Source organism: Prionailurus viverrinus, chromosome C1 (genome assembly GCF_022837055.1).
Source record: "Prionailurus viverrinus isolate Anna chromosome C1, UM_Priviv_1.0, whole genome shotgun sequence".
Classification (NCBI taxonomy): Eukaryota; Metazoa; Chordata; class Mammalia; order Carnivora; family Felidae; genus Prionailurus; species Prionailurus viverrinus.
Window position 1 is genome coordinate 50,390,257 of NC_062568.1, and position 25,763 is coordinate 50,416,019.

General features: G+C 41.4%; 1 protein-coding gene and 1 long non-coding RNA gene across 4 annotated transcripts in view; one reads left to right on the plus strand and one right to left on the minus strand.

Moving 5' to 3' along the window:
• The window catches only part of TTN (titin), a 274,200-nt gene extending 251,072 nt beyond the window's left edge, over window positions 1-23,128 (plus strand). The window contains 25 exon segments of the mRNA XM_047870979.1: window positions 69-2,135; window positions 2,232-2,534; window positions 2,636-2,941; window positions 3,065-3,355; window positions 3,452-3,748; window positions 3,876-4,181; window positions 5,565-5,870; window positions 5,956-6,237; window positions 6,435-7,028; window positions 7,149-7,436; window positions 7,539-7,838; window positions 8,328-8,630; window positions 9,182-9,484; window positions 9,588-10,172; window positions 10,292-10,597; window positions 10,712-11,011; window positions 11,754-12,329; window positions 12,460-12,765; window positions 13,138-13,731; window positions 13,869-19,480; window positions 19,607-19,763; window positions 20,903-21,594; window positions 21,697-21,850; window positions 22,396-22,698; window positions 22,830-23,128. Of these exon segments, the coding sequence (XP_047726935.1) occupies window positions 69-2,135; window positions 2,232-2,534; window positions 2,636-2,941; window positions 3,065-3,355; window positions 3,452-3,748; window positions 3,876-4,181; window positions 5,565-5,870; window positions 5,956-6,237; window positions 6,435-7,028; window positions 7,149-7,436; window positions 7,539-7,838; window positions 8,328-8,630; window positions 9,182-9,484; window positions 9,588-10,172; window positions 10,292-10,597; window positions 10,712-11,011; window positions 11,754-12,329; window positions 12,460-12,765; window positions 13,138-13,731; window positions 13,869-19,480; window positions 19,607-19,763; window positions 20,903-21,594; window positions 21,697-21,850; window positions 22,396-22,698; window positions 22,830-23,128 (15,830 nt within the window).
• Window positions 1-25,532, minus strand: part of LOC125172627 (uncharacterized) — an 81,319-nt gene extending 55,787 nt beyond the window's left edge. For 2 of the 3 annotated variants that reach the window (XR_007154772.1, XR_007154771.1), the window contains exon 1: window positions 25,428-25,532. This is a non-coding gene — a long non-coding RNA (uncharacterized LOC125172627). Of the gene's footprint in view, window positions 1-25,403 lie in introns of all 3 variants that reach the window. The other variant, XR_007154773.1, reaches the window with a different exon arrangement.
• Between the last annotated feature and the right edge of the window lie 231 nt (window positions 25,533-25,763).

Consider the following 25,763-nt stretch of genomic DNA (forward strand, 5'->3'; position numbering starts at 1 on the left):
CACTAAGTGGTATAATGTCAAAAGATTAACTTCCAACCAAACATGTCTAATTTGTTTTCATTTCACAGCTATTCCCGATGCTCCTGGCACTCCAGAACCTAGTAATGTAACAGGCAATAGCATTACGCTGACATGGACAAGGCCAGAATCAGATGGTGGCAACGAAATTCAACATTATATCCTCGAAAGGAGAGAAAAGAAGAGCACACGATGGGTGAAAGTGATCAGCAAACGACCAATCTCTGAGACAAGATACAAAGTCACTGGTCTGATAGAGGGCAATGAGTATGAGTTCCATGTCATGGCTGAAAATGCTGCAGGAATAGGACCTGCAAGCGGTATCTCAAGACTAATCAAATGTAGAGAGCCAGTCAGCCCACCAAGTGCTCCCACTGTGGTCAAAGTGACAGATACATCCAAGACAACTGTGAGCTTAGAATGGTCTAGGCCAGTGTTTGATGGAGGCATGGAAATAATTGGATATATTATTGAAATGTGCAAAGCTGACTTGGGAGACTGGCACAAGGTAAATGCAGAGGCATGTGTGAAAACAAGATATACAGTCACTGATCTACAAGCAGGTGAAGAATACAAATTCCGGGTTAGTGCTGTCAATGGTGCCGGAAAAGGAGACAGCAGTGAAGCGACCGGTGCAATTAAAGCAGTTGACCGATTAACAGCTCCTGAGTTAGATATCGATGCGAACTTCAAGCAGACTCATGTCGTTAGAGCTGGGGCCAGTATTCGCCTCTTCATTGCCTACCAGGGTAGACCTACTCCTACAGCTGTATGGAGCAAACCTGACTCTAACCTCAGCATTCGGGCTGATATCCATACAACAGACTCCTTCAGCACCCTCACCGTGGAAAACTGCAACAGAAATGATGCAGGGAAATATACCCTTACTGTAGAAAACAATAGTGGTAGCAAGTCAATCACATTCACTGTAAAGGTGCTAGACTCTCCAGGTCCACCTGGCCCAATCACTTTCAAGGATGTGAACCGCAGATCTGTTACACTGATGTGGGATGCTCCTATCCTTGATGGTGGTGCCCGAATCCATCATTATGTGGTAGAAAAACGAGAAGCAAGTCGTCGTAGCTGGCAGGTTATCAGTGAAAAATGCACTCGTCAGATCTTCAAGGTCAGTGACCTAGCAGAAGGTGTTCCGTACTATTTCCGTGTTTCTGCAGAAAATGAGTATGGTGTAGGTGAACCCTATGAAATGCCAGAACCAATCGTAGCCACAGAACAGCCTGCTCCACCTAAGAGACTTGATATCATTGACACAAGTAAATCCTCTGCAGTCTTAGCTTGGCTTAAACCTGACCATGATGGAGGCAGCCGGATCACTGGCTACCTCCTTGAAATGAGACAAAAGGGATCTGACTTCTGGGTTGAGGCTGGTCACACCAAACAGCTGACTTACACAGTGGAGCGCCTTGTTGAGAACACTGAATATGAATTCCGTGTGAAGGCCAAAAATGACGCTGGCTACAGTGAACCCAGAGAAGCCTTCTCTTCTGTCATCATCAAGGAGCCTCAAATTGAGCCCACTGCTGATCTCACTGGAATTACTAATCAGCTCATAACTTGCAAAGCAGGAAGCACATTTACCATTGATGTCCCAATCACTGGTCGTCCTGCTCCTAAAGTAACATGGAAGCTTGAAGAAATGAGACTTAAGGACACAGATCGAGTGAGCATCACAACAACAAAGGACAGAACCACCCTGTCTGTAAAGGACAGCATGAGAGGTGACTCTGGAAGATACTTCTTGACCCTGGAAAATACAGCTGGTGTTAAAACATTTACCATCACAGTTGTGGTCATTGGAAGGCCAGGTCCAGTAACTGGCCCCATTGAGGTCTCATCTGTCTCAGCTGAGTCATGTGTCCTATCATGGGCTGAACCTAAAGATGACGGAGGCACTGACATTACTAATTACATAGTTGAAAAGCGTGAATCAGGTACAACAGCCTGGCAGCTTATCAATTCCAGTGTCAAGCGCACTCAGATTAAAGTCACTCATCTCACAAAATACATGGAATATACTTTCCGTGTCAGTTCAGAGAACAGATTTGGTGTCAGCAAGCCTCTGGAATCAGCACCAATAGTTGCTGAGCATCCATTCGGTAAGAAAAATAAGAATATTTTGAAGTCCATTATTAAATATTTCCCTTGAATTTTATAAAACTGTATTCATATTTGATACCTTTATTTATATTTAGTCCCACCAAGTGCTCCTACAAGACCTGAAGTCTACTATGTGTCTGCCAATGCCATGTCTATTCGTTGGGAAGAACCCTACCATGATGGTGGCAGTAAAGTCATTGGCTACTGGGTTGAGAAGAAAGAACGTAACACCATTCTTTGGGTGAAAGAAAACAAAGTGCCATGCTTAGAGTGTAACTACAAAGTGACTGGTTTGGTAGAAGGACTAGAATATCAGTTCCGAACATATGCACTCAATGCTGCAGGTGTTAGCAAAGCCAGTGAGGCTTCAAGACCTATGATGGCTCAAAACCCAGTTGGTATGTATCAATATTTAAAGGGTACATTCATTTATTATCATCATTACTGGTACTAAGATTCAGAATTGTATTTTTTAACTTCATTTTTGCATCCCTTCCAGATGCACCAGGAAGACCAGAGGTGACAGATGTTACAAGATCAACAGTGTCCCTGATTTGGTCTGCCCCAGTATATGATGGAGGCAGCAAGGTTGTGGGCTACATCATTGAGCGTAAGCCAGTCAGTGAGGTTGGAGATGGTCGCTGGCTAAAGTGCAACTATACCATCGTATCTGACAATTTCTTCACTGTGACTGCTCTCAGTGAAGGAGACACTTATGAATTCCGTGTGTTGGCTAAGAATGCAGCGGGAGTAATTAGCAAAGGATCAGAATCTACAGGCCCTGTCACTTGCCGAGATGAATATGGTAAAAAAAAAAAAAAAAAAAAAAAAATTTTTTTCAATGTTCATGTTCTCCTTTTAAATTATCACAATTTATGTGAAAATAAACTGTCCTATATTTATTCACATCTATTTTTGCCCATGACAGCTCCACCCAAAGCTGAACTGGATGCCAGATTACAAGGTGATCTGGTTACCATAAGAGCAGGCTCAGATCTTGTCCTTGATGCTGCAGTTGGTGGCAAACCTGAACCCAAAATTATCTGGACCAAAGGAGACAAGGAACTAGATCTCTGTGAGAAAGTCTCTCTGCAGTATACAGGCAAACGAGCAACTGCTGTGATCAAGTTCTGTGACAGAAGTGACAGTGGAAAATACACTTTAACAGTGAAGAATGCCAGTGGGACCAAGGCTGTGTCTGTCATGGTCAAAGTCCTTGGTAAGCATGTCAAATGTTCTTTTATTTTTTATAGCATTTTTAAGTGTGGGTAGAAAAAAAGATCTTAATCGTTGCTTGCCATTACACTTGTTTCAGATTCCCCTGGCCCATGTGGAAATCTCACTGTCAGCAGAGTAACAGAGGAAAAGTGCACTTTAGCCTGGAGCCTTCCTCAGGAAGATGGAGGAGCAGAAATAACTCACTACATCGTGGAAAGACGTGAGACCAGTAGGCTCAACTGGGTGATTGTTGAAGCCGAATGCCCAACACTATCCCATGTGGTTACCAGACTCATCAAGAACAATGAATACATATTCCGAGTGCGGGCAGTAAACAAATACGGCCCTGGTGTGCCTGTTGAATCAGGGCCAATTGTAGCCAGAAACTCATTCAGTGAGTATTAACACTTTTAAACAACTTGGTAGTTAAATATAATGGGATCGGGGGAGAGGAGGACAATCATATCAACAGTGATTTTGTCTAATTCTGACCATCCTTATTTTCATAAAAATATAAACAGCTATTCCATCACAACCTGGCATACCTGAAGAAGTTGGGGCTGGCAAAGAGCATATCATCATTCAGTGGACGAAACCTGAATCTGATGGTGGCAATGAGATCAGCAACTACCTAGTAGACAAACGTGAGAAAAAGAGCTTGCGCTGGACACGTGTCAACAAAGACTATGTGATATATGATACCAGGCTGAAGGTTACTGGCCTCATGGAAGGTTGTGATTACCAGTTCCGGGTGACCGCAGTGAATGCCGCTGGTAACAGTGAACCCAGTGAAGCTTCCAACTTTATCTCATGCAGAGAACCATCATGTGAGTTCCAAGAATCGCACATTAACCTAATGCCCATCAAAACCATGTTACAAATAATTTTCCAACATACCATTTCCAAGACCTTCTTGAATTTATGAATGATCTAGAAAAGCATATGCTTTTTAGAGAGATCTTAAGTATAGCCAAGTCAGAACATTTTAACTACTACTTTCATTGATGTTAGCAGTTACATTGTTGAAAATTATTGCAATATTTTCTAGTCTATGTAAAAAATAAATTATTTTACTACTAATACAAAAGAGATATATTTTATAAATATTCCTAAGAATGGAAAAAATGTGGTATAGTGATAACTACTAAAAAGAAAAAAAAGTCTCTTTTTTTTTAATTTTTTTTTCAACGTTTATTTATTTTTGGGACAGAGAGAGACAGAGCATGAATGGGGGAGGGGCAGAGAGAGAGGGAGACACAGAATCGGAAACAGGCTCCAGGCTCTGAGCCATCAGCCCAGAGCCTGACGCGGGGCTCGAACTCACAGACCGCGAGATCGTGACCTGGCTGAAGTCGGACGCTTAACTGACTGCGCCACCCAGGTGCCCCCCAAAAAAAGTCTCTCTTAAGAAGAGCATAAAGTTTAGTATTTTAATAAGTACCTAACAAAATTATTGTCACAAGACCTTCAAAAATGAGGGACAAATCCTTGAACAGAGTTTGAGCTCAATGACTAAAGAGTAAACCACTGTGGCTGAATAGGGGAAGTAGAAAAAACCAATTCCTGTACTCACTAGAAACATAGAGGTAACAAGTGATATTAACACTGTGAAAGCTGAGCAACTAAGGAAAGTCCCTGAGAACAGGTATGTTAAGCAATGAGCTGAACTAGAAGAACCCAGAATAGCTAGCCAAAGTAGCAAGAAGAAAACCATCTAGCTTTCTAAGAAAGTGTAATTTTTTAAATTCAATAATGATGAAGATGATGATATAGCATACAGTGCTGCCCTATATTAGCAGAAGAGCTAAATTACATAGATTATCTTGGTGAGTGCTAACAAAGAACAATAATGCCTTACACTTCTGGGGATAGAAGAATCAGAAGAAAGATCAGTTAACCACATACTTGTGGGTTAAGATGCAAAGATTATAAGTTAACTTGTGTTTCTTATGGCCCGTAAGGATACATCTTCAATGAATCCCACTTTTTAAATTTTTAATCCTTTACTAAATAAAGGCCTTTGGAAATACTGAATTTAATAAATTATAGGGTTTTTTTCTTAAACCTTAATTACAACATTAAAAGACCTTTTGAAATACTGGTGGGGCGGGGGGAGAATAATGCACTTGTGAGTCTCGAAAACCAAAAATACAAACCTCAAAACTTCCTTATTTGTATCATGTCTGAATCCCCCTTTTTAAATTCCATAGATACCCCTGGACCACCTTCTGCTCCAAGAGTTGTGGATACCACCAAGTACAGCATTAGTTTGGCATGGACCAAGCCCATGTATGATGGTGGCACTGACATCACAGGATATGTTCTTGAAATGCAAGAGAAAGACACCGATCAGTGGTACCGAGTGCATACCAATGCCACAATAAGAAATACTGAATTCACCGTGCCAGACCTTAAAATGGGCCAGAAATACTCCTTCAGGGTTGCTGCTGTGAATGTGAAGGGTATGAGTGAATACAGCGAGTCAACTGCTGAAATTGAGCCTGTGGAGAGACTAGGTATTTGTAATATAAGCTTTTAGGTGAATTATTTTCTCATCATACCTGTTCATGAATTAATTAAATTTTGACATTTACTTTCCAGAAATACCAGACCTAGAACTCGCAGATGATTTAAAGAAGACCGTGACCATCAGAGCTGGGGCCTCATTGCGCCTGATGGTGTCTGTATCTGGAAGACCACCTCCTGTCATTACATGGAGCAAGAAAGGCATTGACCTTGTAAACCGGGCAATTATTGACACCACTGACAGCTACTCTTTACTTATCGTGGACAAAGTTAACCGGTACGATGCTGGAAAATACACCATTGAAGCTGAAAATCAATCTGGCAAGAAATCAGCAACAGTCCTTGTTAAAGTATATGGTAAGTATTTGTCTTAAAAATGACTATGCCAGGAGTAGATTTCTTACAAAAAAAAAAAAATTACACTTTGTCCTATGATTGATCACCTTTCTAGAGAGAAACTATGTTGAATACATTTTCCCATAAAAAAAAAAAAACTATCAACCAATCAGCAAATAAGTATGAATCTTGCATTCTATTTTTTTTTTTTTTTTTAGATACTCCTGGTCCCTGTCCTTCAGTGAGAGTTAAGGAAGTATCAAGAGATTCTGTGACCATTACCTGGGAAATTCCCACAATTGATGGTGGAGCTCCTGTCAACAATTACATTATTGAGAAGCGTGAAGCTGCCATGAGAGCATTCAAAACAGTAACTACCAAATGCAGCAAGACACTTTATCGAATTTCCGGACTTGTAGAAGGAACCATGTACTATTTCAGAGTGCTGCCAGAAAATATTTATGGCATTGGGGAACCTTGTGAAACATCTGATGCAGTTCTGGTCTCAGAAGTACCTCTGGTGCCTACAAAGCTAGAAGTGGTCGATGTCACCAAATCAACTGTTACTCTTGCCTGGGAAAAACCACTCTACGATGGTGGTAGCCGACTCACTGGATATGTTCTTGAGGCCTGCAAAGCTGGCACTGAGAGATGGATGAAGGTTGTCACCTTAAAACCCACAGTCCTAGAGCACACTGTTATTTCCTTAAACGAAGGCGAACAGTACCTATTTAGAGTAAGGGCACAAAATGAGAAAGGTGTGTCAGAACCAAGAGAGATCGTGACAGCCGTAACTGTACAAGACCTCAGAGGTATGTATCAAATTGCCAAAAAACATCAATAATAGTAGGTAAAATAAAAATTCTGAATTCGTGATACTTCGTCATTAGAAATAATGCTTAAGAATAAATGCCTACTTTCTTTCCTCACAGTATTGCCAACAATTGATCTTTCTACAATGCCTCAAAAGACCATCCATGTCCCAGCTGGCAGACCAGTAGAACTGGTGATACCTATTGCTGGTCGCCCACCTCCTGCTGCTTCCTGGTTCTTTGCTGGTTCTAAACTAAGAGAATCAGAGCGTGTCACGGTTGAAACTCATACTAAAGTAGCTAAATTAACCATTCGTGAAACCACTATCAGAGATACTGGAGAATATACACTTGAATTAAAGAATGTAACTGGAACTACTTCAGAGACCATTAAAGTTATCATTCTTGGTAAGGACGTGTGACAAAGACACACACAAGTTGTTGATGTTCAGTCACCCAATTTTGATTTGAAGTGAAAACTAACTTCCCGGATTTCTTTCTCTTTCATAGACAAGCCTGGTCCACCAACTGGGCCTATTAAGATTGATGAAATTGATGCTACTTCAATTACCATTTCCTGGCAACCACCTGAATTGGATGGTGGTGCTCCACTGAGTGGTTATGTGGTAGAACAACGTGATGCCCATCGTCCAGGATGGCTGCCAGTGTCTGAATCAGTGACTAGACCGACATTTAAGTTTACCAGACTCATTGAAGGAAATGAGTATGTGTTCCGTGTGGCTGCAACAAACCGCTTTGGGATTGGCTCTTACTTACAGTCTGAGGTCATAGAATGTCGCAGCAGCATCAGTAAGTCCTTGGACCTTTAAGTCTCCCATTCTCCCCACCTTATTCTGGATGTTAACAGAAAGGAATTTGTTTTTACTATGCCCTAAGCAAAAATAGATCACAGAATTAACCCCAGGGTCTTTCTAAGGTTTCTGAATTTTCTTGGAAGTTTTCAACATGGTTAGTTTTTTTTTTGTTTTGTTTTTTTGTTTTGTTTTGTTTTGTTTTGTTTTGTTTTAATGAAAGAGAAGAGGAAGGCAAAAAGGAAGGAGGGAGGGAGGCAAGAGGGACTAGCTAGGTCACAGAAAAAAATACAGAATGTGTGCTTAATAAATGTTTATAAAATAGAAGAAAGTGAGGAACCTCAAGAAAAGTACAAAAATGAAAACGTTAGAAAAAGGGTCACAAGCCTTATATACTACTTAAAAAGCTAAGACACACAGAAATGTAGGCGTCTTTATTTTAATTTATTCCCATTGCCATAATGTGTTTACCTCTGTCTTGCTGCAGGTATTCCTGGACCTCCAGAAACATTACAGATATTTGATGTCTCCCGTGATGGCATGACACTGACTTGGTATCCACCAGAAAATGATGGTGGCTCCCAAGTGACTGGATATATTATAGAGCGCAAAGAAGTGAGAGCAGATCGATGGGTCCGTGTAAATAAAGTACCAGTGACTATGACACGGTACCGTTCCACTGGCCTTATTGAAGGCTTAGAATACGAACACCGTGTCACAGCCATTAATGTGAGAGGGACCGGAAAACCAAGTCGTCCTTCCAAACCCATCGTTGCCATGGATCCAATTGGTAAATACATTTTGTATTAAGTCAATGTATCGAGGTATAATTTAATGTAGTAAAATTTACCCTTCTGAAATATGTAATTCTAAGTTTTGAAAAGGTCCTGTTATATAACCACCACTACAATAAAAATACAGAATACTTTCATCAGCCCAAAAAGTTCATTTGTCACCAATCCCCTCCCCGCTCCAGCCCCTAGCAACTTTTGGCAAGTAATTTTTTATTCTCCTCTTGAGTCTATTCCCTACTCTTTAAAAAAAAAAAAAAGGGGGACTTAAAATATATGCCCTATATCAGTGTTAAATGTTTAGAACAATATCTCTGAAAGGACTTTAAAAGCTGATAATGAACGTAAGATGGCAGTAATCATAAATAAAGCACATTTAAGACAAAGGAAAAAGAGTTTTGAGTATTTTTAACTGATAATAATGAATAAAATTTTAACAACAGTGTATTCTAATGCCAACAGTTCATGTTTACACAACTGAATGTTAGGTGGCACAGTTGATTTTCAGCTTTGCAGCAACTTTAACAATATGTTGTTGTCTTATTCCCAGCTCCTCCAGGAAAGCCGCAAAACCCAAGAGTTACTGATACAACAAGGACATCAGTCTCCCTGGCCTGGAGTGTTCCAGAAGATGAAGGAGGATCTAAAGTCACAGGCTATTTGATTGAAATGCAAAAAGTAGATCAACACGAATGGACCAAATGTAACACCACTCCAACCAAGATTCGGGAGTATACTCTAACACACCTACCTCAGGGCGCTGAATACAGATTCCGGGTCCTAGCCTGTAACGCTGGTGGACCTGGGGAGCCTGCTGAGGTACCAGGAACAGTCAAAGTCACTGAAATGCTCGGTAAGACATACGATCATTTACTTCCTGCTATGATTGTCTTAAGATTTGTTTCTTACCATCCACCCCACAAAAATGCTAATTGTAACTGGATCTTTTTTCCTAGAATATCCTGATTATGAACTTGATGAAAGATACCAAGAAGGTATCTTTGTAAGACAAGGTGGAGTCATCAGACTTACCATACCAATCAAAGGAAAACCATTCCCAATATGTAAATGGACCAAGGAAGGCCAAGATATTAGTAAACGTGCCATGATTGCAACCTCTGAAACACACACTGAGCTTGTAATCAAAGAAGCAGACAGGGATGATTCTGGCACTTATGACCTGGTTCTGGAAAACAAGTGTGGCAAGAAGGCTGTTTACATCAAAGTCAGGGTGATAGGAAATCCCAACACTCCTGAAGGGCCACTTGAATATGACGACATACAAGCTCGCTCTGTAAGGGTCAGTTGGAGACCCCCTGCCGATGATGGCGGTGCCGACATCTTAGGCTATATTCTTGAGAGACGAGAAGTGTCTAAAGCCGCCTGGTATACCATTGATTCCAGAGTCCGAGGTACATCTCTGGTTGTAAAAGGCCTCAAAGAGAATGTGGAATACCATTTCCGTGTTTCAGCTGAAAACCAGTTTGGCATAAGCAAACCTTTGAAGTCTGAGGAACCAGTCATACCAAAAACACCACTGAGTAAGTACTCTTCCAACCACAACACTGTAAAAATTCTTTCAGTACTCTTTTGTTTTGTAAGCCATCAGCTTACAAGATATGGGGTTGTACTCTTAACACGTTTCCTACTTTATATCCAGATCCTCCAGAGCCTCCAAGCAATCCTCCAGAAGTACTTGATGTGACCAAGAGTTCTGTCAGCTTGTCCTGGTCCCGGCCCAAAGACGATGGTGGTTCTCGAGTCACAGGCTACTACATTGAACGCAAGGAGACATCAACTGACAAGTGGGTCAGACACAACAAGACTCAGATAACGACCACAATGTACACTGTCACTGGGCTTGTTCCTGATGCTGAATATCAGTTCCGCATCATTGCACAGAATGATGTTGGCCTAAGTGAGACCAGCCCTGCTTCTGAACCAGTTGTTTGCAAAGATCCATTTGGTAAGGAGAGAGTTTCTAAAGGGTTTCAAATCATAGAGGCAAGCCATCTTGGTCTTTCTCTTTTATTTCAGCAATAAAGCTGATTCCCTTTTCAATTGTTTTAAAATATTTCAGATAAGCCAAGCCAACCTGGAGAACTTGAGATTCTTTCAATATCCAAAGACAGCGTCACTCTACAGTGGGAGAAACCTGAATGTGATGGTGGCAAAGAAATCCTTGGATACTGGGTTGAATATAGGCAGTCTGGAGACAGTGCCTGGAAGAAGAGCAATAAGGACCGCATCAAGGACAGGCAATTCACAATAGGGGGTCTGCTAGAATCTACTGAATATGAATTCAGAGTTTTTGCTGAGAATGAGACTGGGCTTAGCAGACCTCGAAGAACTGCTATGTCTGTAAAGACTAAACTAACATGTAAGTTGGCATTAGTTCTCTGCTCATGACCTACAAACTAAGTAACATGTTAAGGCTAATTCTTTCCCTATATTAAGTAGATATCTAGAAAACTTTATTGGAGGCCAAGTGTTTGGGCATAATCACTCACTTTGGCATATACACACACACATGGAATAGCCAATACATTCTACAGGAAGTCATTCCAAGCACATAACTTCAGTAGATATTAGGTGCAGAACCTAAACAAGGGCCAAGATACTAAAGATTTATAGACATAATTCATACTTCTCCAAGCCCCTATACATTGTTTTTTAGTGAGAGTGAGAGTGAGAACAAGAGTGGGACAGGGGCAGAGAGAGGGAGAGAGGGAATCCCAAGCCGGCTCCATGCTCAGCGTGGAGCCCAATGTGGGGCTTAATCCCACAACATTGGGATCATGACCTGAGTTGATATCAAGAGTCGGATGCTTAACTGACTGAGCCACCCAGGCATCCCACTCCTATACATTGTTGATGTCTCCCAATGTAAAGGGAAAGGTCACTCTACATAATAATGTAATGGTGTGCTCACTGAATCCCTGTTTTCCATAGGACCCCAGGAAAAGCACTATGAAATTTTTAAGAATTAGACTCACATATAAACCATGGTATCTAATAAAGTGTTAGTCAAAAGGATAAATTCATTCCTGATATACAAGGACAGAGGATTACAGATTTGGTAGTAATATTAATACATTAATATTATCTTTCATATCCTTCAGCTGGAGAGGCTCCAGGAGTGCGCAAAGAAATGAAGGATGTTACCACCAAGTTGGGCGAAGCTGCTCAACTCTCATGCCAGATTGTTGGAAGGCCTCTTCCTGATATTAAATGGTACCGGTTTGGTAAGGAGCTGGTACAGAGCCGGAAGTACAAAATGTCTTCAGACGGACGCACACATACTTTAACAGTAATGACAGAGGAACAAGAAGATGAAGGTGTTTATACCTGCATAGCTACAAATGAGGTTGGAGAGGTAGAAACCAGTAGTAAGCTTCTCCTACAAGCAACACCGCAGTTCCATCCTGGTTACCCACTGAAAGAGAAGTATTATGGTGCTGTGGGTTCGACACTTCGACTTCACGTTATGTACATTGGTCGTCCAGTACCTGCCATCACTTGGTTCTATGGCCAGAAACTTTTGCAAAACTCAGAAAACATTACTATTGAAAACACTGAGCACTATACTCATCTTGTCATGAAGAATGTCCAACGTAAGACTCATGCTGGGAAATATAAAGTTCAGCTCAGCAATGTTTTTGGAACAGTTGATGCCATCCTTGATGTAGAAATACAAGGTATTTCATTTTAGTTTAGTTTTTTTTTTTTTAATTTTTGAAGAAAAAAATAGATCTCAGGAGACACACTACAAAAACAACAACAACAACAACAAAAAAAAACCACTACAATTGTGTTTTCTCCCAACAGATAAACCCGACAAACCTACAGGACCAATTGTGATAGAAGCTCTATTGAAGAACTCTGCAGTGATCAGCTGGAAACCGCCTGCAGATAATGGAGGCTCCTGGATCACCAACTATGTGGTGGAGAAATGTGAGGCCAGGGAAGGGGCTGAATGGCAATTGGTGTCTTCAGCCATCTCAGTGACAACCTGTAGAATTGTAAACCTCACAGAAAATGCTGGCTATTACTTCCGAGTTTCGGCTCAGAACACTTTTGGCATCAGTGACCCTCTAGAGGTTGCCTCAGTTGTGATCATTAAGAGTCCTTTCGGTAAGTACAACCTCTTGTACAACCTCTACAATCTTCATATGGCAAAATTCCATCTTTACGTAAAACTCTTGTTAATAGAAATAACTTTTGAAAGGAAACAGTCAAGACTCAGGCAAAGTACAAGCACCTTTTATCCCATTTAAATTGAATTTTTGCACATCTTGAAGGGCAAAAACAAACCCCATCTTCTTATTTAAAAAGGAACTTTGTGTTTTGATAAGTTTCTTAGTATAAAGTAACCCATTTCATTTTTCTGGAATAGCTATTCTTAGACCTTTGGAGTTCATAAAATTTTATTTTTGAAAACTAAGTTTTTAATAGAGCTGCTTGTTTCACCTCATGACTAAAATCCTTTTTGTTTCTTTGAAACAGAAAAGCCAAGTGCTCCTGGCAAACCAACTATTACTGCTCTCACAAAAGATTCTTGTGTTGTGGCTTGGAAGCCACCTGCCAGTGATGGAGGTGCAAAGATTAGAAATTACTACCTTGAGAAACGTGAGAAGAAGCAGAATAAATGGATTGCTGTGACAACAGAAGAAATTCGAGAAACTGTCTTTTCAGTGCAAAACCTTATTGAAGGTCTTGAATATGAGTTCCGTGTGAAATGTGAAAACCTAGGTGGGGAAAGTGAATGGAGTGAAATATCAGAACCTGCCATTCCTAAATCTGATGTCCCAATTCAGGCGCCACACTTTAAAGAGGAACTGAGAAATCTAAATGTCAGATATCAGAGCAATGCTACCCTGGTCTGCAAAGTGACTGGTCACCCAAAACCTATTGTGAAATGGTACAGACAAGGCAAAGAAATCATTGCAGATGGATTAAAGTATAGGATTCAAGAGTTTAAGGGTGGTTACCACCAGCTCATCATTGCAAGTGTCACAGATGATGATGCCACAGTTTATCAAGTCAGAGCTACCAACCAAGGGGGATCTGTGTCTGGCACGGCTTCCTTGGAAGTGGAAGGTAAATACTACAAATCTATAAACATCAGTTTGGTGCTAGATGACATATTAATTAGGGTTCGTGGGGGGGTGTTTGTTGCACTTAAATAGTGTTGGGTATTGCTAAATTATATTCTTTCTTCTTTTATTCTGATACAGTTCCAGCTAAGATACACTTGCCTAAAACGCTTGAAGGCATGGGAGCAGTTCACGCTCTCCGAGGTGAGGTGGTCAGCATCAAGATCCCTTTCAGTGGCAAACCAGATCCTGTGATCACCTGGCAGAAAGGACAAGATCTGATCGACAATAATGGACACTACCAAGTTATTGTCACAAGATCCTTCACATCACTTGTTTTCCCCAATGGAGTAGAGAGAAAAGATGCTGGTTTCTATGTGGTCTGTGCTAAGAACAGATTTGGAATTGATCAGAAGACTGTTGAACTGGATGTGGCGGATGTTCCTGACCCACCCAGAGGAGTCAAAGTTAGTGATGTCTCACGAGATTCTGTCAACTTAACATGGACTGAGCCGGCTTCTGATGGTGGCAGCAAAATCACCAACTACATTGTCGAAAAATGTGCCACTACTGCAGAAAGATGGATCCGTGTAGGACAGGCCCGAGAAACACGTTACACCGTGGTCAACTTATTTGGAAAAACAAGCTACCAGTTCCGTGTGATAGCTGAAAACAAATTTGGCCTGAGTAAGCCTTCTGAGCCTTCAGAGCCAACCATAACCAAAGAAGACAAGACCAGAGCTATGAACTATGATGAAGAGGTAGACGAAACCAGGGAAGTTTCCATGACTAAAGCATCTCACTCTTCAACTAAGGAACTCTATGAGAAATATATGATTGCTGAAGATCTTGGGCGTGGTCAATTTGGAATTGTCCACCGTTGTGTTGAAACATCCTCAAAGAAGACTTACATGGCCAAATTTGTTAAAGTCAAAGGGACTGACCAGGTTTTGGTAAAGAAGGAAATTTCCATTCTAAACATTGCTAGACACAGAAACATCTTATACCTCCACGAATCATTTGAGAGCATGGAAGAATTAGTTATGATCTTTGAGTTCATATCAGGACTTGACATATTTGAACGCATTAACACAAGCGCTTTTGAACTTAACGAAAGAGAGATTGTAAGTTATGTTCGCCAGGTCTGTGAAGCACTTGAGTTCTTACATAGTCATAATATTGGACACTTTGACATTAGACCAGAAAATATCATTTACCAAACAAGAAGGAGCTCCGTCATTAAAATCATAGAATTTGGTCAAGCCCGTCAGCTGAAGCCAGGGGACAACTTCAGGCTTCTGTTCACTGCCCCAGAATACTATGCACCTGAAGTCCACCAGCATGATGTTGTCAGCACTGCCACAGACATGTGGTCACTTGGCACGCTCGTATATGTGCTGTTAAGTGGTATTAATCCATTCCTGGCAGAAACTAACCAACAGATAATTGAGAACATCATGAATGCCGAATATACTTTTGATGAAGAAGCATTCAAAGAGATTAGCCTCGAAGCCATGGATTTTGTTGACCGGCTGTTAGTGAAAGAGAGAAAATCTCGCATGACAGCATCTGAGGCACTCCAGCATCCATGGCTGAAGCAGAAGATAGAAAGAGTCAGTACTAAAGTCATCAGAACATTAAAACACCGGCGTTACTACCACACTCTGATCAAGAAAGACCTCAACATGGTTGTGTCAGCAGCCCGAATCTCTTGCGGTGGTGCAATTCGATCTCAGAGGGGAGTCAGTGTTGCTAAAGTTAAAGTAGCATCCATTGAAATTGGCCCTGTTTCTGGACAGATAATGCATGCAGTTGGTGAAGAAGGAGGATATGCCAAATACGTATGCAAAATTGAAAATTATGATCAGTCTACCCAAGTGACTTGGTACTTTGGAGTCAGACAGCTGGAGAACAGTGAGAAATATGAAATCACCTATGCAGATGGAGTAGCCACCATGTACATCAAAGACATTACCAGATTTGATGATGGTACCTACAGATGCAAAGTAGTCAATGACTATGGTGAAGACAGTTCTTATGCAGAGCTATTTGTTAAAGGTGTGAGAGAAACTTATGACTATTACTGCCGTAGAACCATGAAGAAAATTAAGCGCAGAACTGACACAATGAGACTTCTGGAAAGGCCACCAGAATTTACCTTGCCTCTCTATAACAAGACAGCTTATGTGGGTGAAAATGTCCGGTTTGGAGTAACTATAACTGTCCACCCCGAGCCTCGTGTAACATGGTATAAGTCAGGTCAGAAAATCAAACCAGGTGATGATGATGCAAAGTACACCTTTGAGTCTGACAAGGGTCTTTACCAGTTAACAATCAGCAGTGTAACTATGGATGATGATGCTGAATATACTGTTGTGGCAAGGAACAAATATGGTGAGGACAGCTGTAAGGCAAAGCTGACTGTAACCCCACACCCACCGCCAACAGATACAACCTTAAGACCCATGTTCAAACGGCTGCTGGCAAACGCAGAGTGCCAAGAAGGCCAAAGTGTCTGCTTTGAGATCAGAGTGTCTGGCATCCCCCCACCAACATTAAAATGGGAGAAAGATGGTCAGCCACTGTCCCTTGGGCCTAACATTGAAATTCTCCATGAAGGCTTGGATTATTATGCTTTGCACATCAGGGACACTTTGCCTGAAGACACGGGTTATTATAGGGTCACAGCCACAAACACAGCTGGATCTACCAGCTGCCAGGCTCACCTACAAGTGGAACGCCTAAGGTATGTCAAACAAGAATTCAAGAGTAAGGAGGAGCGTGAACGACATGTACAAAAGCAAATTGACAAGACACTAAGAATGGCGGAAATCCTTTCTGGCACTGAAACGGTGCCACTGACCCAGGTGGCCCAAGAGGCTCTGAGAGAAGCTGCCATCCTTTACAAACCAGCTGTAAGCACCAAGACCGTAAAAGGGGAATTCCGACTTGAGACGGAAGAAAAGAAGGAAGAGCGAAAACTCCGTATGCCTTATGAAGTACCAGAGCCACGCAAATACAAACAGACTCTAATAGAAGAAGACCAACGCATTAAGCAATTTGTTCCTATGTCTGACATGAAATGGTACAAAAAGATACGTGATCAATATGAAATGCCTGGGAAAATTGACAGAGTTGTACAGAAAAGACCCAAGCGCATCCGCCTTTCCAGATGGGAACAGTTCTATGTGATGCCTCTTCCACGCATTACAGATCAATACAGACCTAGATGGCGTATTCCCAAACTGTCCCAAGATGATCTTGAAATGGTGAGACCAGCACGCCGCCGCACACCTTCTCCTGATTATGACTTTTATTACAGACCTAGAAGACGTTCTCTTGGAGACATGTCAGATGAAGAACTTCTCCTGCCCATTGATGACTACTTGGCAATGAAAAGGACAGAGGAAGAGAGGCTGCGTCTTGAAGAAGAGCTTGAATTAGGCTTCTCAGCCTCACCACCAAGCCGAAGCCCTCCACGTTTTGAGCTTTCTAGCCTGCGTTACTCTTCACCACAAGCTCATGTCAAGGTGGAGGAAACAAAAAAAGACTTCAGATATTCAACCTATCACATCCCCATGAAGGAGGAGACTAGCACAAGTTATGCAGAACTGCGGGAACGGCACGCCCGGGCCTCCTACAGACAGCCGAAACAACGGCAAAGGATCATGGCCGAGAAAGAAGATGAAGAGTTGCTTCGCCCAGTTACTACCACTCAGCGACTGTCGGAATACAAAAGTGAGCTTGAACACATGTCAAAGGAGGAAAAGTCTAGAAAGAAATCCAGGCGACAGAGAGAAGTGACAGAAATAACAGAAATTGAGGAAGAATATGAAATCTCAAAACATGCTCAAAGAGAGTCCTCATCTGTGTCTAGACTACTGAGGCGGCGGCGTTCCCTGTCTCCAACCTACATTGAGTTAATGAGGCCAGTGTCTGAGCTGATCCGGCCACGTCGACATCCAGAGGAGGAATATGAAGAGGACACAGAAAGAAGGTCTCCTACTCCAGAGAGAACTCGCCCACGTTCCCCCAGCCCTGTGTCCAGTGAGAGATCACTCTCAAGATTTGAGAGGTCTGCAAGATTTGATATCTTTTCCAGGTACGAGTCCATGAAAGCTGCTTTAAAGACTCAGAAGACATCAGAAAGGATGTATGAAGTTTTGAGTCAGCAGCCTTTTACCCTGGACCATGCGCCTCGAATCACACTGAGAATGCGCTCCCACAGGGTACCATATGGCCAAAATACACGTTTTATCTTAAACGTTCAGTCTAAGCCAACTGCCGAGGTTAAATGGTACCATAATGGCGTTGAACTCCAAGAAAGCAGTAAGATTCGTTACACCAACATGAGCGGGGTCCTGACCCTGGAAATTCTGGACTGTCACACCGAGGACAGTGGAACATACCGTGTTGTGTGCACCAACTACAAAGGTGAGGCTTCAGACTACGCGACCTTGGATGTAACAGGCGGGGATTACACCACCTATGCTTCCCGACGCAGAGACGAAGAGGTCCCCCGGTCTGTCTTCCCTGAGCTAACAAGAACAGAGGAGTATGCGGTTTCATCATTTAAGAAAACATCTGAGATGGAAGCTTCTTCTTCGGTCAGGGAAGTGAAGTCACAGATGACAGAGACAAGGGAAAGTCTCTTAGCATATGAACACCACGCCTCTGCAGAAATGAAAAGCGCTGCAGTAGAAGAAAAGTCGCTGGAAGAAAAATCCACACACAGAAAGATCAAGACGACTCTGGCCGCAAGAATTCTAACAAAGCCAAGGTCCATAACCGTGTATGAAGGCGAGTCCGCAAGGTTTTCTTGCGACACAGATGGTGAGCCGGTACCCACTGTGATCTGGCTGCGTGGAGGACAAGTGATAAGTACCTCTGCCCGCCACCAAGTGACCACCACAAAGTACAAATCGACCTTTGAGATCTCTTCAGTCCAGGCTTCTGATGAGGGCAACTACAGCGTGGTGGTAGAAAACAGTGAAGGGAAGCAAGAAGCACAGTTTACTCTGACTGTTCAAAAGGCCAGGGCTACTGAAAAGGCTGTGACATCACCACCGAGAGTCAAATCCCCAGAGCCTCGAGTGAAATCTCCAGAAACCAGTAAGGCTCCAAAACGAGTGAAATCCCCAGAACCAGTTACTTCTCACCCAAAATCCGTATCACCCACAGAGACAAAACCCACACCGACAGAGAAAGCTCAGCAGCTCCGAGTCTCCATCCCACCCAAGATAACTCAGTCCCTGAAGGCTGAAGCTTCTAAAGATATTGCAAAGCTGACCTGTGCAGTCGAAAGTAGTGCATTATGTGCAAAAGAGATCACCTGGTATAAAGATGGCAAGAAACTGAAGGAAAATGGGCATTTCCAGTTTCATTATTCAGCAGATGGTACCTATGAGCTCAAGATCCATAACCTCACGGAATCGGATTGTGGAGAATACATTTGCGAAATATCTAGTGAAGGTGGAACTTCCAAAACTAACTTCCAGTTTACAGGACAAGCCTTTAAGAGTATCCATGAGCAGGTGTCAAGCACATCAGAAACTAAGAAAGCAGTTCAGAAAACTGCTGAGTCTACAGAAACCAAGAAAACGGAAGCAAAAGCTCCTGAACCAATTTCCTCCAAACCAGTAATTGTTACTGGGCTGCAGGATACAACTGCTTCTTCAGACAGCATTGCTAAATTTTCAGTTAAAGCTACTGGAGAACCACGGCCAACAGTCATCTGGACAAAGGATGGAAAGGTAACCATTTCTTAATTATCTCCTGATGGTATCTCCTAAAAATCTAACTTCTTCCCTCATCTCCATCTCCCCAAAATGTTTAAACTTAACTCACTTTTTAACACTCAAATAACTTGCATTCTACAGGCTCTTACACAAGGAAGTAAATATAAACTCTCTGAAGACAAAGGACTTTTCTTCTTAGAAGTTCATAAGACTGATACTTCTGACAGCGGGCTTTATACTTGCACCATAACAAATTCAGCTGGATCTGTGTCCTCTAGCTGTAAATTAACTATAAAAGGTAGGTTGGCTTTTGTTCGTACCAATATTTTTCAGAAAAACGATATTAAGGAAACTTTCTAAACATTCTCCCTTACATGCACATGCACACGCACACACACACACACACAAATATTAAAGTAAAACTGTTTTCATTTTTTAAGGTTTAATGTTTATTTATTTATTTTGAGAGCAAGAAAGTGAGAGAGAGCATGAGCAGGGGAGGGGCAGAGAGGGAGAGAGAGAATCCCAAGCAGACCATACTCTGTCAGGGAAGAGCCAGATGTGGGGCTTCTTCTCACTTACTGTGATCATGACCTGAGTCAAAATCAAGAGTTGGACAGTTAACTGACTGAGGTACCCAGTAAAACTGTTTTCCAAACTCCAGAATACCATTTGTACGCAAATACACGTATTTAAAGAAAGCCTGATAGTAGCATAAAAAGCACATATCAGGTACCTAATTATATGTGGTATTATTTAAGATTCCAAAGAGGCAGCCACTGCTCCCAAGAATATTTAGGAATAAAGTCAGATGAATATACAAAATGGTACTGCTTCCATAAACTTTCACTCTTGCTAATTTTCCAAAGCAGTGCAGTTTGTAAAAGAGCTATATTACTTTTCCCAGTTAAAATTAAGTTGCTTTCAAGGGCACCTGGGTGGCTCAGTTGGTTAAGCATCCGACTTTGGCTCAGGTCATGATTTCATGGTTCGTGAGTTCGAGCCCCACATGGGGCTCTGTGCTGACTGCTAGGAGCCTGAAGCCTGCTTCAGATTCTGTGTCTCCCTCTGTCTCTGCCCCTCCCCTGCTCACACTGTCTCTGTCTCCCTCTCAAAACTAAATAAAAATTAAAAAAAAAAAATTAGGTTGCTTTCCTTCAATCTTCTAAAACGTAATTCAATTTTTTTATTAATCAAAATTTCCTAAATCCACACCTATCCTAAATAATTTGACTATTCTTTTGAGACTTTTCCCTTAAGTCATAAGAACTATCTTCAATTTAGTTTAAAGAATCATTACACTGATCTCAAAAATCATGCATGACAACTTTTTTTGTGTGTATATTATTTATTCACTTGCAGAACTACAAAAGAGTAAAGGGTGGGACCTCTTTCCAATTAAGTTTGCCTAACAACTAACAGAGGTTTCTTTTTTAGCTGTAAAAGACACTGAGGCACAGAAAGTATCTACACAAAAGACCTCTGAAGTTTTATCACAAAAGAAGGCGGTTGTCCAAGAGGAAATTTCCCAAAAAGCCCTCATTTCTGAAGAAATGAAAATGTCAGAAGTGAAATCTCAGGAAAAGTTAGCCATCAAGGAGGAAGCTTCAAAAGTTCAGATTTCTGAAAAAGTCAAGAAATCAGAAGCAACCTCTCTGGAGAAATCCATTGTCCATGAGGAAATCACTAAAACATCACAGGCATCGGAAGAAATCAGAACACATGCCGAGATTAAAGCATTTTCTACTCAGATGAGCATAACTGATGGTCAGAAAGTGACCTTAAAAGCCAACATTGCTGGTGCCACTGATGTGAAATGGGTACTGAATGGAGTAGAGCTCACTAACTCTGAAGAGTACAGATACGGTGTCTCAGGCAGTGATCAGACCCTAACCATCAAGCGGGCCGGTCACAAAGATGAAGGGATCCTCACCTGCATTGGCAAAACCAGCCAAGGGATCATCAAGTGTCAGTATGACTTGACCCTGAGCAAAGAACTCTCAGATGCTCCAGCCTTCATCTCACAGCCCAGATCTCAAAATATTAATGAAGGACAAAATGTTCTCTTTTCTTGTGAAATCAGTGGTGAGCCATCCCCTGAAATCGAATGGTTTAAAAACAACTTGCCAGTAAGTTTAATTATGAATATGTCATTGAAGAAAATTTAAAATGGCACATCTATTCCTGAAGAGCTCAAAGAAACATTTCTTTTTTTCCCCCTTACATTTTAGATTTCTGTTTCTTCAAATATCAGTGTAAGTCGCTCCAGAAATGTATATTCTCTTGAAATCCGAAATGCGTCAGTAAGCGACAGTGGAAAGTACACAGTTAAGGCCAAAAATTTCCATGGCCAGTGTTCAGCTACTGCTTCCTTAACGGTCCTTCGTAAGTAGATCTTTCTCTTTTTTTTTTTTTTTTTTACTTGCTTAAGGCCTTTATATATTTTTTGTTTTTTTGCCTTTGTCTTCCGAGCACAACCAACTCCGATGAGCCTTATTAAATTCCGTGAGTAAGAGGCACAGGTCTCCCCTCATCCTTACAAACTTTCTTGACAGCTAAACAGATATGTGGATAAATTAACTTTCAAAGCCAAGCTACCAAGTGCCCTGTTACATTTGTTTCCAGAATGCACAAAATCTATATTATTTTCTATATGACTAATCATTTTTCTCCCAGTTATTCTAGCACCTGCATGTAATACAATGATAGAAATATAAAAGATACGTTTCTTGGAGACATTGAGCTAGCTCTTGACAAATGTATGTATTTGCTTATGCTTCCACAGCAAATTGTTTGGGTTATGTTACTGTGTGTGTGTGTGTGTGTGTGTGTGTGTGTGTGTAAGTTTTCCATTTCTGCAAGTCAATGTCAGATGTCACCAATTAACCAGATGTCATCAATGTTCACTGTGTATCTGCTATGCTCCACAGCTCTAGTTGAAGAACCTCCCAGAGAGGTAGTATTGAGGACAAGTGGTGACACGAGCTTGCAAGGAAGCTTCTCGTCTCAGTCAGTCCAAATGTCTGCCTCTAAGCAGGAGGCCTCCTTCAGCAGTTTCAGCAGCAGCAGTGCTAGCAGCATGACTGAAATGAAATTTGCAAGCATGTCTGCCCAAAGCATGTCCTCCATGCAAGAGTCCTTTGTAGAAATGAGTTCCAGCAGTTTTATGGGAAAATCTAGTATGACACAACTGGAAAGCTCAACTAGTAGAATGCTTAAAGCAGGCATAAGAGGTGAGCAATGAAATTACTGGTAGAGGTAGATAAGCCTAGTAGCACGGTATAGCCTTTAGTTCATACAATTTAGTAGAAAGTAAATCATTGTGTTTTCAGTTCCTAAAACATTTTTGTTTTGTTCCATAAAGGAATTCCACCTAAAATTGAAGCTCTTCCCTCTGACATCAGCATTGATGAGGGCAAAGTTTTAACAGTAGCCTGTGCTTTTACGGGTGAGCCTATCCCGGAAATAACATGGTCCCGTGGTGGAAGAAAAATTCAACATCAAGAACAACACGGGAGATTCCACATTGAAAACACAGATGACCTGACGACTCTCATCATCATGGATGTACAGAAACAAGATGGTGGACTTTATACTCTTAGTCTAGGGAATGAATTTGGATCTGACTCTGCCACTGTGAATATAAACATTCGATCTATTTAAGAGAGCCCGTGCTCTCATACTCCTACTCATTCTTAACCTTTCACACATGATTCACATGGACTAATCTTTCTGATCTGTAAATATTAAAGAAGAAAAAGTAGTTGTGTATCAACCTAAATGAGTCAAAGTTCAAAATTATACATTTCAATCTTTTCATAATTGTTGACCTAAGAATATACATTTTCTAGTGACATGTACATACTGTATATAGCCGGATTGACGGTTATAAAGTTTTGTACCATTTATTTTATGACATTTTACAATGTAACTTTTGAAACTAACTGTTGGCAGGAGAAAGTTTCTTATGGAACGAATACCCTGCTCAACACTTAATCAATCTTTGTGCCTCAACATAACGTTGATGTCTAAGTATGCCTCAGTGGGTTGAGAAATTCCCCACTGAAGATGTCCTATCCACCTAAAAGATGATGCCATGTGTGTAACCTGACATGTGCACCAATACCTACTGAATCAGGAATGTAAGGCATTGGTGATGTTTGCATTTACCCTCCTGTAAGCAACACTTGAATGTCTTACATTTTCTGATGATGTCACACTCAAAATTATGACTTAGATATTACCAGAGCAGAGTGTAACGGCCAACACTTTGTTCGCTCATTTTGCACTGTCTCTGACCATAGAGAATGCGGGGATAGCTTGGAAAAGTAACATCGCCTGGCCATCCCTTCATTTCACCAAGCTATTCAAGTATTCCTTTGCCAGAGCAGTGCAACTCTTGGAGGTTCTGGGGTGCAGCCAATGCCTTCGTGTGGTAGCTCTAAATTTAAATTGAAACCTGAGAAACTGGGGCAACTAAGCAATGAGCCACAGCAAAAAAAAAAAAAAAAAAAAGAACAACAACAAAATAAAGCTGTCGTTAAAGTAAAAACAACTGCAAGATTACTAACTGCCCAGAATGTCAATTTGATGTAGTTCCTTTCATGCAGGTATAAATTCGATTATTAGTTACAATTGTTGGACCTCCTTGAGAAATAGTAACAAAATAAAGCAAGCTATCTGCACCTCAAAATGTGTGGTTGGTTGTTTTGTGGGAAATCCTAGGGTTGGGGAGTATGACTGAACAAATCACAGAAATGATCACAGATCAGGCAAAGTGGCCCATGATGATAGGGTTCAAAATGGCCCATAACGATAGGTTCCTTAAAGCAAATATTTGAATTATTGTGTTGGACATAGTCAACATTTTTTAAAGCATAGATTTGATTCTCATGGATAAATTCATCCTCAAAAGTCAATAAACAAAAAAAACCAAAATAACAGCTTACATCTTTTAAACTTATCAAGAAAAATATTTTTATGGGAACTCATTCAACTAAATCCATCAAAAATACCAAACATCTACAATTCACACTATTTTGTGCTAGACACCATAGGGAACGATGCAAAACTGAGCAAGATAATACAGACCCTATCCCTCAAAGGAAGGCAGTCAAGAGAAAATGATAACTTCAGGGAAAATGATGTTGTGCAACTGAATCCATATCCCCTACTGCAACTCCAAGTTGAGACAGAATAAAGGTTCTCAAAACTAAAAAACACATGTTCAATGGTACACTCCTACCATGCTTTTTTAAACAATTATTCTATACTTAATAAAATACCTAGTGCCAGAAAAATCTGTATTTATCCACTTTAATCATAATTGTAAACCAATAAAGATGATTACTGGCCTAATGAATTACCTCTTAAATGTAAGTACAATTGCCTTCTAAATGTCAATACAAGTGGCCAAAGCTTAAGTACATATACTGTCAACTTCTATTCTCTAAAACAAAATTGGGGTATTTAATTTATTCAGCCAGTATTCTGTCTTAAGTCAGATTCCCTAGAAACAGAGCCCAAGACAGGGATTCCTACAGAAGCAGTTGATCTCATCTCAGAAAAAAAGGGAGTGAGGGAAGCAGAACAGAGGAAGAAGGTTAAGCTAGACTCTCAGTGGGGACATCAGCCCTATCCCACAAGGGAACATAAATTGTACCACAGTTGGTTCCATCTTGGAACAAGGGGGCTGACCTTTTGTACCCCCTTACCAGCCAGCAGCTACAGGCTGTGAGTTTGGGGGGATGGAAGGTGGGGAGGGAAATAACCTCCCAGGTAAGGAGGGGTACCTGTTGACCAGGGCAGTCTCTGCAGACTAGGGTAGCTAAACAGCCAACACTCAAGAAACCCAGTGGGGTACACGTACCCTGGGGGATCTGGGTAGCACCAACAGCATCCACTATGTCAGGTAACCATTTTAAATGCCTATTCTTACCTTAAAATAAGAGGCAGAACTTACTGGTGGTTCCTGAGGATGATTCCCAGCCCCAACATGCTAATATCCTCACATGTACTACAGTCCATGCTCAGGAGAACTCTTCATGCTGCAAAGATTTCATACTTCCTGTAGTTGCAGCTCGAAGGCTTGGCAGGCACTGAGGGAGGGGAGAGGGGAGGAGCACCGGTTTATCTAGCCAAGAACACCTGCGCCAGAGGCAAGGTCTGACCTCTATTTATGCCTTAGCAGAAGCAGCAGCCTAGGCAGGCAACATGGGGCAGCCACGTGAACTTATTACCTGTTTTCAATAGTAGCTGATTATATAGAGGAGCCATGTAGAGGTAAGGAGAGAGGTAA